General features: G+C 34.2%; 2 protein-coding genes across 15 annotated transcripts in view; one reads left to right on the top strand and one right to left on the bottom strand.

Moving 5' to 3' along the window:
• RMDN1 (regulator of microtubule dynamics 1) overlaps positions 1-16,297 on the top strand; it is a 53,705-nt gene that overhangs the window by 36,319 nt on the left and 1,089 nt on the right. Inside the window, exons 5-11 of one of the 7 annotated variants that reach the window (XM_034668272.1) lie at positions 569-658; positions 3,882-3,937; positions 5,223-5,310; positions 6,534-6,564; positions 9,149-9,282; positions 9,744-11,834; positions 14,140-14,195. In XM_034668272.1, the coding sequence (XP_034524163.1) occupies positions 569-658; positions 3,882-3,937; positions 5,223-5,310; positions 6,534-6,564; positions 9,149-9,282; positions 9,744-9,794 (450 nt within the window). In that variant the 3' untranslated portion in view covers positions 9,795-11,834; positions 14,140-14,195. Of the gene's footprint in view, positions 1-568; positions 659-3,881; positions 3,938-5,222; positions 5,474-6,533; positions 7,180-9,148; positions 9,283-9,743; positions 14,196-16,297 lie in introns of those variants that run through there. The other 6 variants (XM_002916897.4, XM_034668273.1, XM_034668274.1 and 3 more) reach the window with 6 other exon arrangements.
• Positions 2,105-16,297, bottom strand: part of WWP1 (WW domain containing E3 ubiquitin protein ligase 1) — a 125,172-nt gene continuing 110,979 nt past the window's right edge. For 6 of the 8 annotated variants that reach the window (XM_034668266.1, XM_034668269.1, XM_034668268.1 and 3 more), the window contains one exon: positions 9,891-16,275. In XM_034668266.1, the coding sequence (XP_034524157.1) occupies positions 16,176-16,275 (100 nt within the window). In that variant the 3' untranslated portion in view covers positions 9,891-16,175. Of the gene's footprint in view, positions 2,124-9,695; positions 16,276-16,297 lie in introns of those variants that run through there. The other 2 variants (XM_019797159.2, XM_019797156.2) reach the window with 2 other exon arrangements.

Below are 16,297 nucleotides of genomic sequence, written 5' to 3'. Positions count from 1 at the left end.
CTGTTACCTGCAAATCTTTTTCTCTACGGCCTTTTTTTTTTCATTCTAAGTCTTGTGACTTTTTACAGCACTTGAGTTTATGAAGCTTGGATATTTTGGATTTAGTCCTTAGGGATGAAACTCAAATAGTCTCAGTTTAGGTGTATTGTCTTAACTATGACTACAGGGACAAAGTCACAATTGACAAATGTGGCTTATTACTGTAACAGGGCAGATTGGGAGAAGAGGCAGCTTGCAGAAAAGAGGATGAGAAAATGAGTTATTCAATTGCAAATTTTTCTAAATATTTAATCTGGTCAGAAACATGAATCGTTATCTCCCCATTGTGCTGATAACTTTCTTAGACTGTTCTTTACCTTGTATTATAGTTTTCTATAAACATGTCCTGTCCTTGAGTTCAAGGGCCATGTCTACTTTTCTTGGTATATGACAGTATATTTAGTACAGTTTTTATGCTAAGTTTCTGTTGAATGAGAATGACTGTTGAGGAAAAGATACTGTTTTACCTTGTATTGAATGGAATATTGGTGGAGTATTATTCTTACATGTTTTTTTCTTCTGTTTTTAGTGGTATGCCATCTGTATGAGTGATGTTGGAGATTATGAAGGCATCAAGGCTAAAATTGCAAATGCCTACATTATCAAGGAGCATTTTGAGGTACTGATGAATTTTAGAAGGAATTCATTTTTTAAATAAATTCCTGTTTCACTTATCTATTGCTGCATAGCAAACCACCTAAAACTTAGAGGTCTAATGCAGACAGCTTATTTCTCAAGATTTTGTGGGTTAAGTATGTAGTGGTGCTCCTGATCGTTCAGTGTAGCTGAGGTCATTCATACGGCTGCCTTCACCTCTGTCTTCAGCTGGGATGGAATGTACAAGATGGCCTCTTACAGGACTGTTTCTCTCCACTTTTCTTTGCATTATGTAGTAGTCTAGCCCAAGCTTCTTTACGGCTGGCTTCCAAGAATTAGCATTCCAAGATAAAAAATCCCAGTGCGCAAACTTACATTAAGCCTCTGTTTTGCATCACACTTGGTAATATCCTGTGGACCTAAACAATCCTGTGGCCAAGACCAGAGTATGTGGGAGGGAACTCTGCAAGGTCCTATATAGCCCGAGGTGGGGTCTGGTGTAAAATCTAACACAATTGACAAACCACTCCCAATAGTAATAGTACTGTTTACTATTTTTATCTCTGTGTATTTTGTGTTTTAGTATTTCCCCTAAAGTTACTACTTTTATAGTAAGCTCTTCCTTAGATGCCAGATATTCTCCAGGAGTTTGTATATTTTGTGATGTGCCATATACACTACCTCATCGTCCTAAACAAAACTAAACAAAAACTCCCGAAAAACTGCCGCTAGAAATTCAGCATATTTATTTCTCTTTTGATATTGTAGACCATCTCAAAAATACAAAGGAAGAGAATGTGATGGAAACATTCATAGGAAAAATGCTAGATAAGCTATCTAACAGCTTTTCTGAATTTTACGGTTATAGTCTCAATTCCTGTTTTATACAGTGGGTAATAGAAAAGAACACTGGACTGGGAGTCAGGAGACCTAGCTTTTTATTCTGGCATCAGTAGTGTATACATATACATATATATTTTTCAGTTGAATAATATGCAACATTTTTCACATTTTAAGACCTTTGAAATAAGATTGTATTATAATCAGTGGTATCTTATAATAGGCAATGCTTTTTTTCTTTTTAGTGATAGATATAATAATGATGTGTAGTAACTTTCATGGTATCTTAGATTCTGTGGAAATGTCGTAATTTGCTTGGTGGCATTAAATAAATCACCTAAGTTATTCTGTGCCATAGAATGTAGAAATACATGACAAATATCTTCCAATATAAATCATGAAAAATAGCAGAAAATATATCAGTGGAAGCAGAGGCTATAGATTATTTTTTAAAAACCAATGTTTTCAGGCACCTGGGTGTCTCAGTGGGCTAAGCATCTGCCTTCAGCTCAGGTCATGATTCCAGAGTCCTGGGATCAAGCCCCATGTTGGGCTTTCTGCTCAGCGGGGAGTCTGCTTCTCCCTCTGCCTGCTGCTCCCTCTGCTTGTGTTCTCTCTCTCCCTCTGTCAAATTGAATAAATAAAATCTTAAAAAAATAAAAAAAAATAAAAATTAATGTTTTGGAGATTTCAAATGTGTGTAAGTATATTTTAAAAATGATAATATTTAGTATTTACATACTAAAAAGATCATTTATACTATTATTCCTAATTCCATTATTATATCTAAATCCATAAGGAATTACTATCTTTGGATTATTATTGTTGCTGTTTTTAGATTTTAAGTAATTTCTACACCCAACATGGGGCTTGAGCATGGTCCACTGACTGAGCCAGCCAGGTCCCTATCTTTGGATTCTTTTTGAAAACACTTTAACTAATGGCAAGAATTATAAAAGAAAGGGTTTGCTTGAGAGTAGCGCCTCTCAAGAAAATTAAGAAAATTAAATTCCCTAAAGGATACATTACATGCTATGAATTAACTTCTCTCCCTTGCATCTAGAATGGTACTAGCTCCATACCATTCTTGGTAGATTGGAGAAAATAATTATTCATAGAATTCTTTGTAGGGTTTAATTTTCTAGTGGAACTCCAATTAGGAAAGGTTGCTTAGTGTATAAGTTGTGTATACTTTAAAACATATTTTGCTATAAATCAACCACTATTTAATGGAAAAGTAAAATATAGTCAGTGATGATTCTTTTATTAATGAAGCAGGATTTCTGCTAAATCATAGTTGGCTATTAGCCTTATTTTAACTCATTAATCAGTGTCAGTAATAAATTATCTGGTACTTTTGAAAGGTAAAATCATGCTGGTTATAGAAGATATTACTGTGTTAAGTATCTCCTATTACTTGCTCATTTAATTTTTTACCACAACTCTGTAATATAGGTATATTACTCTATTGAGTCTATAAAACAGCAAACTCAGGCATGGCAAGAAGAGAGAACTTGCCAAGGGTGAAAACTTGGAACTGTAATTTGAACCCTGGTAGTCTGACTTCAGAGCCTATACTGGTAACCTACAAATATTTTAAAATGTGTCTCTCAAACATTACTGACTGAAAGTGAAAATGTGGGTTTACAGGAAAACATGAGATAGGAGTTCTCAATTTTTTTAAAAGGGTCTTTTATTTTTAATAGGATTAACATTAATCTGAGATTTTTCTCAGTGGCTTTCAACAAAATAATGGATAAAAGGAGAAACAGTTGCTTTAAAGTTGTTCTGTAGTTTATGCTTTACGTTAATTCACATAGTTCTTTCATATAGTAAATAGAAATTAGGGAGACTTTATCAGTGTATCTTATTATGTTGTACATTATTTTACTAATAAATTCTGCAAATAAGTATTTTTCCTTTGTTAAGTATAGATGGGGAAGTTGAACAAAAATATATATACAGGAAGAAACTCTGTAAAAGTATTTAGTACTTTGTTCTCCTTTTAGGAAAGAATACTATTTAATCCAATATTCATACAGAACTTGCCAGAAAGAACCTTCTTATTTGTCCTCTAATCTAGAAGAAACATTGAGAACTACAGATTACTGTTTTCAAAATTAGATTTAGATTTAAATTTCTTGTTTTTTCTCATATTGATGAATCCTGTTAGTTGCTGAACTTTATAAAAGGCTTAACTCTAATACAAGTCATTAACAGTGTACTGAAATGAATTTAACCACATTGAAGAATGAAGAGGGAAAAAAAGTTGGTGTTGTCATAGATGAACTGAAATGCAGAGTTGCCAAAAAAATTTTTTTAATCATGACTTTTTCAGCAAACATAGTAAAGTACTTATTTGTGTTTAGAAAACAAATAAGATTGACTTTCTCATTTCTTGTTAGAAAGCAATTGAACTGAACCCAAAAGATGCTACCTCAATTCACCTTATGGGTATTTGGTAAGAACCTTTCTTTAAATAAATATTTTAGTGGTAGGTAGTATGATCTTATTTTGTAGTATATAAAACAAGATGTAAAGTTTTTAAAAGTGTTTGGTATTCATGAGTGTTTAATTCATTATATTAACTAGAAGTTGTGATGTATTGTTAGAAAATACTAAATTTGATAGTGATCATATTAACCATTGTTATTCAGATCATTTAGAAATACATATTAAAATGAAAAAGGCATTAAGACTTTTGCTAGACCTTGAAAGTCCCTTTGTTGGGAAAGACTGTTCTTACTTACCAGGCAAACTGAAATTGGATTAATCTAACTATATAGCAGTACAGTTCAGTGCCCTAAGGGGGTCTTTGCATCTTCAAGGTGTGTCAAATACAGTCTGATTCATCTGAGGAATAATATAATATGACTTTCAGTATCTTTCCATCTGTCTAGTGTATAACTTATTTTGCTGGTATGAACATAGACTAATGTGTTTAAATGCTTGCTGATTTAAGAGTGTTTCTTGAGACAGGTTTGCTGCTGTTTTCTTTGGGTGTAGTCTGCAGACCTGAATATTTTATTGTCTTATAAATAAATGGTGTAAACAAGCCTGCATCAGATTCTTAAAAAGGAATTAAATATCCTTCAGGACAAAAGACCATATTAAACTAACAAAACGCTTACTGAGAGCTAATGATAATGGAGAGACAGTGCTAGGGAGGAAACATTAATGTGATACAGTGGCTAATTCAGGGAGTTCAAACCCTAGTCAAAGATGCAGTACTTTCCCCCCTCCCTATATCAGAAAGTTGTCAAGATCTTTGGATGTTAATCATTTGCCTCACTCTTTTAAATAGGCAGACTTAAATTGTTGTTTGCTATTGTTATTTATACATATCATGTTTAGTCATTTTTTTTAACTTCTCTTAGTTTTTCTTACCTAAAAAAATAGGGGTAATGATCCTAACTCATTTAGTTCTTGTAAGGAGTAGATGAGAGATAATCACCGAGCACCTGGAACAGAGTGAAGACTTGGTGATGAATGATACATACTGTGTTATCATTACCAGTACTGTTGGGTACTACTTATATTTAACCACGGAACACATCCTAATTGATGGATCAGTATAAATCAGTCTCTAGGTAATTCAGTGGGAATATTAACCTACTGGATATTATGTATAGTGCAGATTGTTTAAATGTACAACAGAAGAAGATATCTTTTATATCTGTTACGATGGTTTTTTTAAGAGAAAAAAGGTGCAATTGAGATGTATATGTTATTTTATTTCTCTATAGGTGTTATACATTTGCCGAAATGCCTTGGTATCAAAGAAGAATTGCTAAAATGCTGTTTGCAACTCCTCCTAGTTCCACCTATGAGGAGGTAGTGTGCTGTCCTTTGTTAAGTTAGTACTGATTTCTTAACTGCAGTGCCATTCTACAGTGTCCAGATCTGGAGCTCTGAGCAGTGAGGCCTTTGAGCACGTTTCTAACCATCCAGTGCAGCTATCTTATCACAAAGGCTTAATACTTATAATCTATGACTGGTGAGTGTTTGTTTTTTTTTTTTTAGGTGAGTGGCTGATGATTCTGGTATATCGTCAGCTATAATAGCTCATGCCTAAAATCTACCATTGTTTTCTGTTTGGAATCTGCACCATGTAAAAGTCATAAAATAGAATAAGAAATTCACCAGCTGTTACTCAGGATTAGTTTTAAATATGTGTTCTACACACTAACAGTCATTTACCTGGAAAATCATGTATTTGTATAGATAAAGGAAGAGTAATTTTAACTTTTTAAGAAAGCGGGGTTGAAAGGCCCCCGCTAAAATATGAGAAAATATTCTCATATTTTCAAGGCCTTTTGCTTGTCTTGTTGAAAATAAAATTTGAAAGGGATTTCTGGGCAAACATTTGGGGTTAATTTACACCAATAAAATTTTCAGAGTAAGGAAATAAGGCCGTTGAAAAAGCTTTCCTCGTACCTGTGTCATGCTCTGGCAGGTTATGGTGTAGAATTTGATACAAAAATATTTAGTTGAATAATCAGAACACAGTTGGGAAATATATATTGTTATTAAAAAGAATGTAAGGAAAAAAGATATAGTCAGCTCTACTGTAACAAATTAGTTATGTTTCTAGGATATCAGTACATTATAAAAACAGTTTAAATGGGACAAAAAGCTACAGTTTCAGACTCAGTAACATTTTATGTTGGAATTTCAGTAATAAAGGACTTTAAAAAATTTATTGGTACAAACTATCACTGAGTAAATTTAACTTTTGATTTTATCAAGTTTTTGCAGACTTAAGAAGAGAAGGATCAAAATAGCTGAGTTGCATATGATAATGTTCTTTCCTCTCTGCACTTGATGCTGGTTTGGTACAAGTTCTAAACAGCAATTATTACTAGAAGGGTCCATATACTGTAATCTGTGCTCTGATGATTTAATAATGTTCAGTTTTGCTGTGTTAACTTTCACTGTTGATGAATTGACTGTTATTTTTTAAGATGTTTTAATTTACTTCCTGACTTTTGAGGAATTTTTTTTTAATATTGTTATAACCCTTTTCATTATGTTTGGGCTCTTTGTGTTTTTAACAGGCATTAGGCTACTTTCACAGGGCAGAGCAAGGTAACATTTTTCTATTTCACATACTAGTATAGTTAAAATTGTGTGAATGCTTTATATATAATAGGAATTTTTAAAACAAAAATATTACTTATTCTAATATACTTCTTTTTGCCCTAGACATTGTTCAAACAATCTTTAGTTTTTATTCAGTAAAGATCACCAGAGTAAGAAGTAGGCTGCTACTGAATTTAGAGCTACAGTTCTGGAACGGTCCTTCATTTGATATGATCCAACTTTCTTTTTTGAGAGGAGGCTTTGACATGTTAACTGTCTTATTCAAGATTATGCAGCTGATTAGAAACATTTATTTATTTAAATGTTTAATTTTTTGGAGGTATATATAATGTTATAATTGACATGTAATAGTTTCAGGTGTACAGCATAAGGATTCAATATTTGCCTATGTTGTAAAATGATTATAGTAAGTCTAGTTAATATCTGTCGCATTACAGTTTTTTAAGTTGTTTTTCTAAGATTTACCCTTTCTCTTCAAAAAACATTTAAATGAGAAATCTTGTTTTTAAACCAGGCCAGTTTTTGCTTTGTTGCAAATATTGTCATCTTTTATGAAGAGTTTTATGTCACTCTGGCTTTGAAGAAATGGCCAGTCTAAAACTGACACCAGCCCATCCCAAGTTCCTCCTTTTTAATATTAATAGCACAAACTAGAAGAGTAAAGGACATAAGCATATGTTACTAAATACACCAGAAAAACCCATTACAATTCTATTTCTATAAAATTAGAAGAAAGTTAAAGACTATGTATTAGAGAGGCTACTCATATGGACTTGTTTAGATGCTTTTAGAATAGCAGTGTTTTTTTTAAAAAAAACATTTCTTCTATAGAATTGTGCCTGAATGTTAAACTGTGTCATTAAGTAATATATTCTGATTCGCTGTTATGATAACCCCTTGTGATAGTTTTTATATCATGAATATGAATCTGGGATAAAGTTTCCTCAAAGGGATTTAGAAGCATAATTGCAAAGTAAAAATAGGGCCTTAGAGAATTAAGGGTTTGGGGTGTTGAGAAAAACATAGTAACTCCAGTCATCCTCCAGGTTTCACCCTATAGTTAGTTCCTCCAGGCGGTCTTTCTTTATGGACCATATCCGGTTTAGAAGCTACTCCTAGGCTCTTAGTATCTGTTACTTCTCCCATCATGGCCCTTATCACTCCACAGTATGAGTATGTGAGTTGTGAGTATTGTTTACATGTCTAAGACTAAATTCAGGGATGATGCGGACTTTGTCACTGACAGTTTGCTCCTTAATGCTTAGCATAATGCTATCAGATTTGCTGAATGACTGAATTAACAGATGATGAACCCCAAGGAAATCTTAAGTACATCTACAAAACATCTCATAAATATGTTCAAATTAAAGAAGCAAAACAATTTCAGGTTAAGGAGCAAATGGAGCTAACCATAAATTATATCCAGGGAAAAGTATGCTTTAAATATAGAAGGTCCCAAGTTGATAGGAGGAATCTGTAGAAAGAATTAATGAAGTTAGTGAGATAGTCCCATGCTTTCATAGGCTTTTGTTCAGTTTTCTCTGAGCCAAGAATGGTCTCCACTTTTCTGTTAAAATCTGTTTAGCTGCCAAGGCAGCCCAGATGTAACTTCTTAGCTTAGTTTCTCTTTGGTTTCTCATAGTACTTTAAAATGTGTACACTTGTCAAAGCACTCCTTTCATTCTTCTATTACATTTAGTTATGCTTGTCTCTCCTCTTCATAAATTCCAAAAGAACAGAGTCTTCGTTAAATCTGTACCTAAGTATAACCCGTATTCAGTAAATGTTAATCAAACGTATATGTATGTGCACTTGACCCTTAAACAGTGAGGAGGTATAGGGTCCCCACCCCCTGCATAGTTGAAAATCTGCATATAACTAACTTTTTGGCTCCCCTAAAAGTTAACTACTTAAATAGTCTACCATTGACTGGAACTTACTGATAAACAGTTGTTTGAAATGTATTTTGTATGTTCCATGTATTATAGACTATATTCCAACAGTACAGTGAGCTAGAGAAAATAAAATGTTAAGAATAAGAGAAAATATAATTATAGCACTTTACTGTATTTATGGGGAGAAAAAAAAACCCTGCATATATTTGGACCTGCACTGTTCAAAACTATGTTATTCAAGGGTCAGCTGCATGTATATCATGATTTCATTCATTCATACAGCAAGTATGTATTGGGTGCATGTTATGTTCTAGGTACTTAAGATATAGCAGAGAATAAAAGACTTTATTAAAAAAAGGAAAACCCCTGTCCTTACAGATCATACATTCTATCAGGAACCTCAGTTTCTAATCTATTAAATGGAGTATTTTATAAAATTGTATGAAAATGAGAAATGTAATAGAAAGCCTAGCACATAGTAGACACTGAATAAATGGTACTTTACCAATATTTTTTTTGAGATTGGAATAGTTGAACAAAGAAGAATTCTAGGTAGCCTAATCTTATATTGACCACACAAATTTATTATTGGAATTTCGACTGAAGAAATTAAGCCTTTAAAAATAAGAGCCATTCTATTTCATCTGAGATAAATTTTTCTTCCTTATGTACAGTGGATCCAAACTTCTACAGCAAAAACTTGCTTCTTTTAGGAAAGACATATTTGAAATTACACAATAAAAAGCTTGCTGCCTTCTGGCTAATGAAAGCCAAGGACTATCCAGCACACACAGAGGAGGATAAACAGGTAAAATATCTCCAATAAATTAAGGCAGGTAGATTTCTACTGAGGCACTATTAAATAAAGGTGAGTTAAGTACTTCTCTAAAAGCATAATTTGTCTAAATGTATATTGTTGAAAACAGTAGTGTTCATTTCAAATTGAACTCATTAACATTTGTTAATTTCTGTACAGCAGTCATTTAGTTACTGTCAACAGAGGTTACGAATTATTTGCTTCCTTATTCCTGTTTGACATATGTGACGGATCAAATAAGATTTCTAAAATAAAAGGCAAGCCATGTGTATTAATGTGGAAGATTTCTCTAAGAGTCTTACCCAGTCCCTGTTCAGTTTTATTCTGACAATGTGCTATCCTGGTTTTTGGGAATGCTTAGAGACCACAGCCCACTCTATGAACTTACTAGATTTTACAGGTTGTTATGTATGCTATACTGTTTATTTATAACATTTATTTTTCTATTTTAGATACAGACAGAAGCTGCTCAGTTGCTTACAGGTTTCACTGACAAGAATTGAGAATTTTTCAGAGAAGAAAGCACATGAAATATCTAAGAAACATTGCCTTTTCATCAAATTACAAAGATAATACATAAACTATAACTGTTCTACGGCTGTTTTCTCGGTTCTTTAATATGACCATTTAACAAACGAAATATACAAAATTCTAAGTTTCTTCACAGATAACAAAAGAAATAATTACAAAAGATTGGTAGAGACTTCTCCCTGGCTCAGAGGCAGAGATATTGCACATTTAAGACACCAGCAATACAAAGTGGTGTAAGATTTCTTAGGAGGATGGTTCACATTAGAATGGGAGATCAAGAAAATAAAAAGCTTTGTGGAAGAGGTTTCATTGGGGGTGTGCATTTGTCAGACTGGACTGATGCAAAGTGGAGATCTTGCAGAGAAGGTGCAGTGAAAATTAGGAGGTTAGGATGTTGAGGGTTCTTGGTATAAAGTAGTTAAATGATGGATCTTGGAACCAACCTGCATAAGGAAAAAACAAGTCAGGAGAGGACGGAAAATGGAGTGATTTTTTTTTTTTTAATCTGACATAGTCTCACAAGTGGAGGATTGATTTTGTCACTACACAAAGCCCAGATTCTCTTCCCTAATGTGGTGAAAAGAACACAGAACTCAAGGGTGAAACAGAAATGAAGATGTTTTAAATAGGCAGGACAGTATTACTTGAGGCTGGGATGCCACCACTGCAAAACTGTTTTATAAAAAGGATTATCTTGAATGTCAGATAAATCAACAGTGCATGCATAGTGGGTTTTCCCCAGAGGATTTGGGAATTATAATGTTAACAGTGAACTGTGCAGATGTGGTCTGTGTTATCATGTATATTTTTGAACAAGAAGGAAAAAGTCCTGGACTCTATATACCCATCCCAATTGCTAATCTTCTGCTATATTTCACTGTTATGTGTGTATATTTATATATATATACGTGTGTGTGTGTGTGTATGTTTCTAAACTGTTGAAATTGTAGACAATATACTTCATCCCTAAATATTTCAGCCTGTGTTATATCAGAATAAGGACATCCTTCTAAACAAACAAAAACTCATTAGCACAACTAAAAGTTAACAGTAGTTCTTTAAAATCATCTTCTAATACCAGCCATATTCATATTTTCTCACATGTCCCAGGAATGTCTTACACTTTTAAAAACTAGGATCCAGTCATACATTGTATATGATTTTCTGCCTTACTTTTTAAAAATCTAGAAGAGTTCTCCCATCTTTTTTTCTTTTAATCCCACCAATTCATTGACTGAAGAGGCCAGTCCAGTTATCTTAGATCATCCCTCATACCAGATTTGCCTTACCCCACACTTTGAGAACCACTGTTCCATCTTATTTTCAGCAACTCTGATTGTGTGTATTAGATCTTCTTTGCCTAATTTTTTTATCATGTCTCTGATTTTTCTCTTTACCTCTTTCAGTTTCATTTTCTTGGCTCTTTGAATTTGTCTTCCATGTCTCTTATTTTTGATTGTTTTCTTCCTCAGATACATTTTATCTTCACTTTCGAGATGTCTTTTTCTTCCTTTTTTTTTTCCTGATTCCAGTCAGCAGGCATTTCACATTTTCATGTAGTTTGTCCAGTTCTGAGTTTCTGAATTTCTATTTTGATTTTTTTTGATATCTATAGTTATTTACATTTAATTCATATTAGTATATTGTGTTAAAGAATGTTTCTGGTTTGAGCATCCTCTGGAATTTTCTCCTTTTCAATTTTCTCTATGGAGTGACTTTGAGTATTTTCTGGTGGGGGCTGTGTGTGTGTGTGTGTGTGTGTGTGTATGTTTTGAGTTACCAGCAGTACCAGGTAATCAAATGGGTGGTGAAGTGAAGGGTTTGTTTTTTGGATTTGTTCAAGAATAATCTCTGTGAAGTGGTTTTTGTGGAATGAGGTATCTTTCAGTAATAAAACCTTTTATGGGAGGGGTCTGTCTTCTGGTATTTTATAGTGCTTTTAAAAAATTTTTTTGCTTTGAAATCATAGATTCACAGGAAGTTGGTGGAAAAAAAGTAGAGAGGCCCCAGAGGTAAACCTATAACTACAGTACAGTATCAAAACCACATAATTGGTATAGCCCATAGATCTTACTCAGATTTTACTTCTAAATGCTCTCACTTAATGTGTGTTCTACGTATTTTGTTACATGTAGTTTTTTTAAACTGCCGCTATAATCAAGATACAGAACTGTTCTACCAAATCATATAAATTCCTAGTGCTGTCCCTTTATGGTCACACCTATTCACTTTCCCTCCCTGCCACCATCCCTAATCCTGGCAACCACGAATTTCAAGACTGTTATATAAATGGAATCAGATTGTGTGACCTTTTGAAAATTGGCCTTTTTCATTTAACATAATTCCTTTGAGATCCATCTCAATATAGTCAGTAGTTGATTCCTTTGTACTGCTGATTATATTTCACTGTAGTAGTGTACCTGTTTATTTAACCATTCACTGAAGGTCATTTAGGCTGTTTCCAGTCATTGACTCCTACGAACATTGGGTACAGGTTATATCAACACCCAGGAGTGCAGTTGCTGGGTCTTAATTTATAGAGCTGTTATCTTCCCTTTTTTCCCCTTTTAAACTAAGGGATAGCTAGCTCCCTTCTCCAAGATGTGGTACATTCCTAAGATTCTGATTGTGTGTACTCTTTCTCTTCATTTTGACTACCCAGGAGTCTGATTCACCAGGTCTTACACTGGTTCTTGGCATTTCCTCACAGTGAGACCTATTCTGGGAACAAACCCTAGGACCCCATTATTCTCCTTCTTGTGCAGTCCCTACTTAATTGTCTGTGTTCCAAATGTGACTGCTAGTTTGAGATGCTCATTTCCCCACATGCATGTGAACAGAAGTTTGTAGTAGTCTGCCCTTGTATTACAGACATGGGCTATGGGCGATTATAATTACCTTGCCTTGTGGACAGGTTTACTTCCTTTGAGGATTGAGAATAAATCTGGATTTGGAAAGTGGCTACTTTATAAAAAATCTGAAAGCTCTCAGTTAACTTATTAGCAAAATTTTCCCAACGGAGCATTTAATCATAGACTGTGAACTAGCTATGGACTTTGTAAAAATGACTCACTAATCTGTAAAATAAGCATCATGACAACAAAGAAAAAGCAAAAGACACCAACCTTAGAGGAGTTATGAGGATGAAAGAGAATACATAAAGGATATACCGTATCAGTAAGTATTTTTAAATGCGATTATCGGTATTCTCCTTGGTTGAGATTTGGGAGAGAAAATTTGGAATTTAGGAAATGCCACTTTTTGAGTTGTACATTTTTGCTTCTAAATTATTTGAGGGGTATTTTTTGATTTCATGTGTTCACCATACAACCTATTTTGGACTGTGTGTGCCTGGGCATTATTGTACCCTAAATTTATTGGGAAGAAAAAATAAGAAGGAGCGGTGGATTATTTTGGCAAGGGCCATGAATTATTTTAATGAATGCCCTGTTCTAACCCACTGCACTGCCCTCTGAGAATAGTGAACTGTTTTGTCCTACGACTGAAGAGTATACAGTTGGTAAAAAGGAGCCTCATAAACGTAGACGGCTTCTCTGATACGGTCTGGGGTTTTTCCTCAAAACAGTTTACCTTAAGTTTGGTTTTTAAGATCAACGGATTAAGAAAACTGGGGAGTGTTCATAAGACAACCTTTGTTCTCTCATCTACATATTTAAACGAGATTTTTTACTTCTGCAATATCCACTAGAGTTCAACATTCAGACTCAGAAAGTCTGCAATAGGCTGAGAAGGCTTATTAATAAGATAGGAACCACAGCTGACCAGCAAGTCAGTCAGGACTTCCTACATTTCAGAAGATGACCTTACAGCAGCAGTCTGTGTAGCAGAGCATTCACACAGCGACAAGAACTATCATCTCCCCAGGTCACAGCTCAGGACCTCAGAAGGGACATGTAGTTATGGGTTTCCTCTGGGAAATCCAAAGGTATGGTTTATTAAGTATCTGGAGATTTCCCAGTCCAGATGAACTTATCAGTCACGTGTCATTTCTAATAGAAGCAGTATTGCCTAACGGTATGTTGACACATAACCACCCTATCTAGTTGTAAAGATAGGAGGCAGGTGATTAACTGAAGGCTGTGATGTTAAAAGGTTTTATTAACTCTTTGAGCTTCAACTGCCACTTGTAGCTGCTTTCCTGGGAAGACAGACATATCTGATTGATGAGATAGAAATTATGTTGTGCCTGTTACCCATTCACTGGGCTCTGTTCGGTGGTGGTGAGTGAGTGTCACTGAAATGAAATAATATGAATCTGTCTCTAAGCCTCATTCTTTGCCTGTTTCTTCATTTCAGGCATAGTGAGCCTGTCTAGCCCAGCACAGGACAAGGATGGGAAAAGAAGAGAGAAGGTGAGAGGTAGCCCACATCCTTGGTTTCTCTCATTGCCACCTGAGTATATGAATTAAGACATAATAAATCCTGCCTATAGGCCTGGTTTTTTATAATTGGGTTTGAAAGGTGGAAGGCCCTGAGTCCTCCAAAATAGCCTTCTTCAGAAAGCTGTTTGGTTTCCGTGGGTTCCGTGTAGCCTCAACTGGTATACAGTAATTTCTTACCTGACGTGAGGAGGGGGGCCCAGCCCCCTGAAAGCCTCCTGTTTTCGGTCATATGTGCTAAATGGTATTCTCATTCTCACCTCCACTGAATGAATGATGTCCATCAGTAACTTCTGTCATGTCATGGCAGAATTCACTGAGCAGTGATGCTTTCTATGGTATAATTTAAGTAGCCCTTTTGAAGACTGGTCACCCTCTATCACATAATGTCATATACATCAGTATTTGTTTTTAATTCTTTATGCTTCAAGATAGCCCAGGATCAGATTTGGGAAAGGAGTCTATTCAACATAGTGGATCACTGCTTTTATTTCATCTTTACTATGAACTTTGAATAGAAGTGAACACAATCTAATATGTAGAAAAATAAAATTTTGGCAAAACAAAAACTGTTTAGGGAAATTAAATTGTATACTAGTATTTTCCATATGTACTTAGCAGTTAAATATGTTACAGATAACATTGTAAGATGTCAGTGCATGGTTATAAAAAACTTTTTAACTTCCTGAAATTTACACTGCATATTGAAGTGATACAAATGGAAATTGAATTTTTTGTTATTAATAAGGAAGCCCAGTTTGCTAAAATAGCATTAATATCGTTCACATCAGATCTTAATTTTTTATACATCTTGGTAGTTCAGCAAATGCCCTTGGTAATGGAAAATTTAAAAGTTACTAGGACAAAAATAATGATCTATGTAAAAAGGGGGGTGGGGACCAAAAGATTCTTTAATATGCTTATATAACTCAGATCATAAAATTTTCATGAATTTAAGAGGAATGAAGATATATGAACACTAATAGAAAATAGTTTTCATTTGAATGTTCAAATGCTTATACAACTCTTCAGTCCATCTGGTTTTATAAAACCAAAACTCTGAACACAAGAGCAAAAATGTTCACATTACCTTATTTGTTCCTAAGTATCAAACTGCATCAATTTATTATGAATTAAATTTAAAGAACATCACAGATTTAAAAACAAAAGTACATAAGTACCTGATTCTTTTTAACTCCACAAATACCTAGCATCCCAAAGTAACATGTAAACAAACCTCTTTGCTGCTTACTGAATTCTTTCCAACCTCTAGAATAAGCTAAATGGCATCAGATATAGTGTATGACTTACATGTACGTTATTGTTTCATTCATTACTTTGACTGTATTAGTGATGTAGCAAAGAGGGAAATTTTTCAACTACTGTATTTATTTAAAACGAATTGACAGGTTCAAATGCCTGTCTTCAGAAAAGCCAGCAGCATTTTTCATACTCAAAGTAAGATTTGGCCTAAGCCCTTAATACCTTCCTGAACAGCCATGCAACTAAACACCCTCAAGAGGTGTTACATAAGGGAGAAGATCATGAAGCAATTTGTACTTTTTCTTCTGGATACTAGAAACAAGGTAAAGCAAATCCAGATTATTTTTTGAATGAACGGCTGTCATGTTTAATATACTCGGAGCTCTATAAAACTAGAGCCACTATCATATATGCTTATATAGATATATACTTATTTTTAATAAAGTCTCTTGCTTGCTTCAAATTTAAGGATGATCTTTTTCCTGGTCAGTCACTTCAAGGGAACAATAAATAAAGTAGAAAAGGATGAACTGTTTTGCATATTTCTGTGGAAGAACGGAAAACATTTATACTTTTGAGAGGTTCAGAAAATTCACTGTACAGAATGAACAGCTTATATACACTATCTGTGCAATTTTTCTTGGCTGGGGTATTTAAATGCAAGAGCTCCTCCAAGACAAGAAGCCACATTCATTCTTGTCCAAATCCCTCTGTCTCTTCTATTGCAAAAAGAAGTTTTTCCTTTAGTTGTTCATAACTCTTATATGGTGGTAGATCCAAGCGATTAAAACTGAACAAAAACAAAAACAGAT

This window comes from Ailuropoda melanoleuca, chromosome 9, assembly GCF_002007445.2.
Source record: "Ailuropoda melanoleuca isolate Jingjing chromosome 9, ASM200744v2, whole genome shotgun sequence".
Lineage (NCBI taxonomy): Eukaryota > Metazoa > Chordata > Mammalia > Carnivora > Ursidae > Ailuropoda > Ailuropoda melanoleuca.
This window is presented reverse-complemented; position numbering and strand designations above follow the sequence as displayed.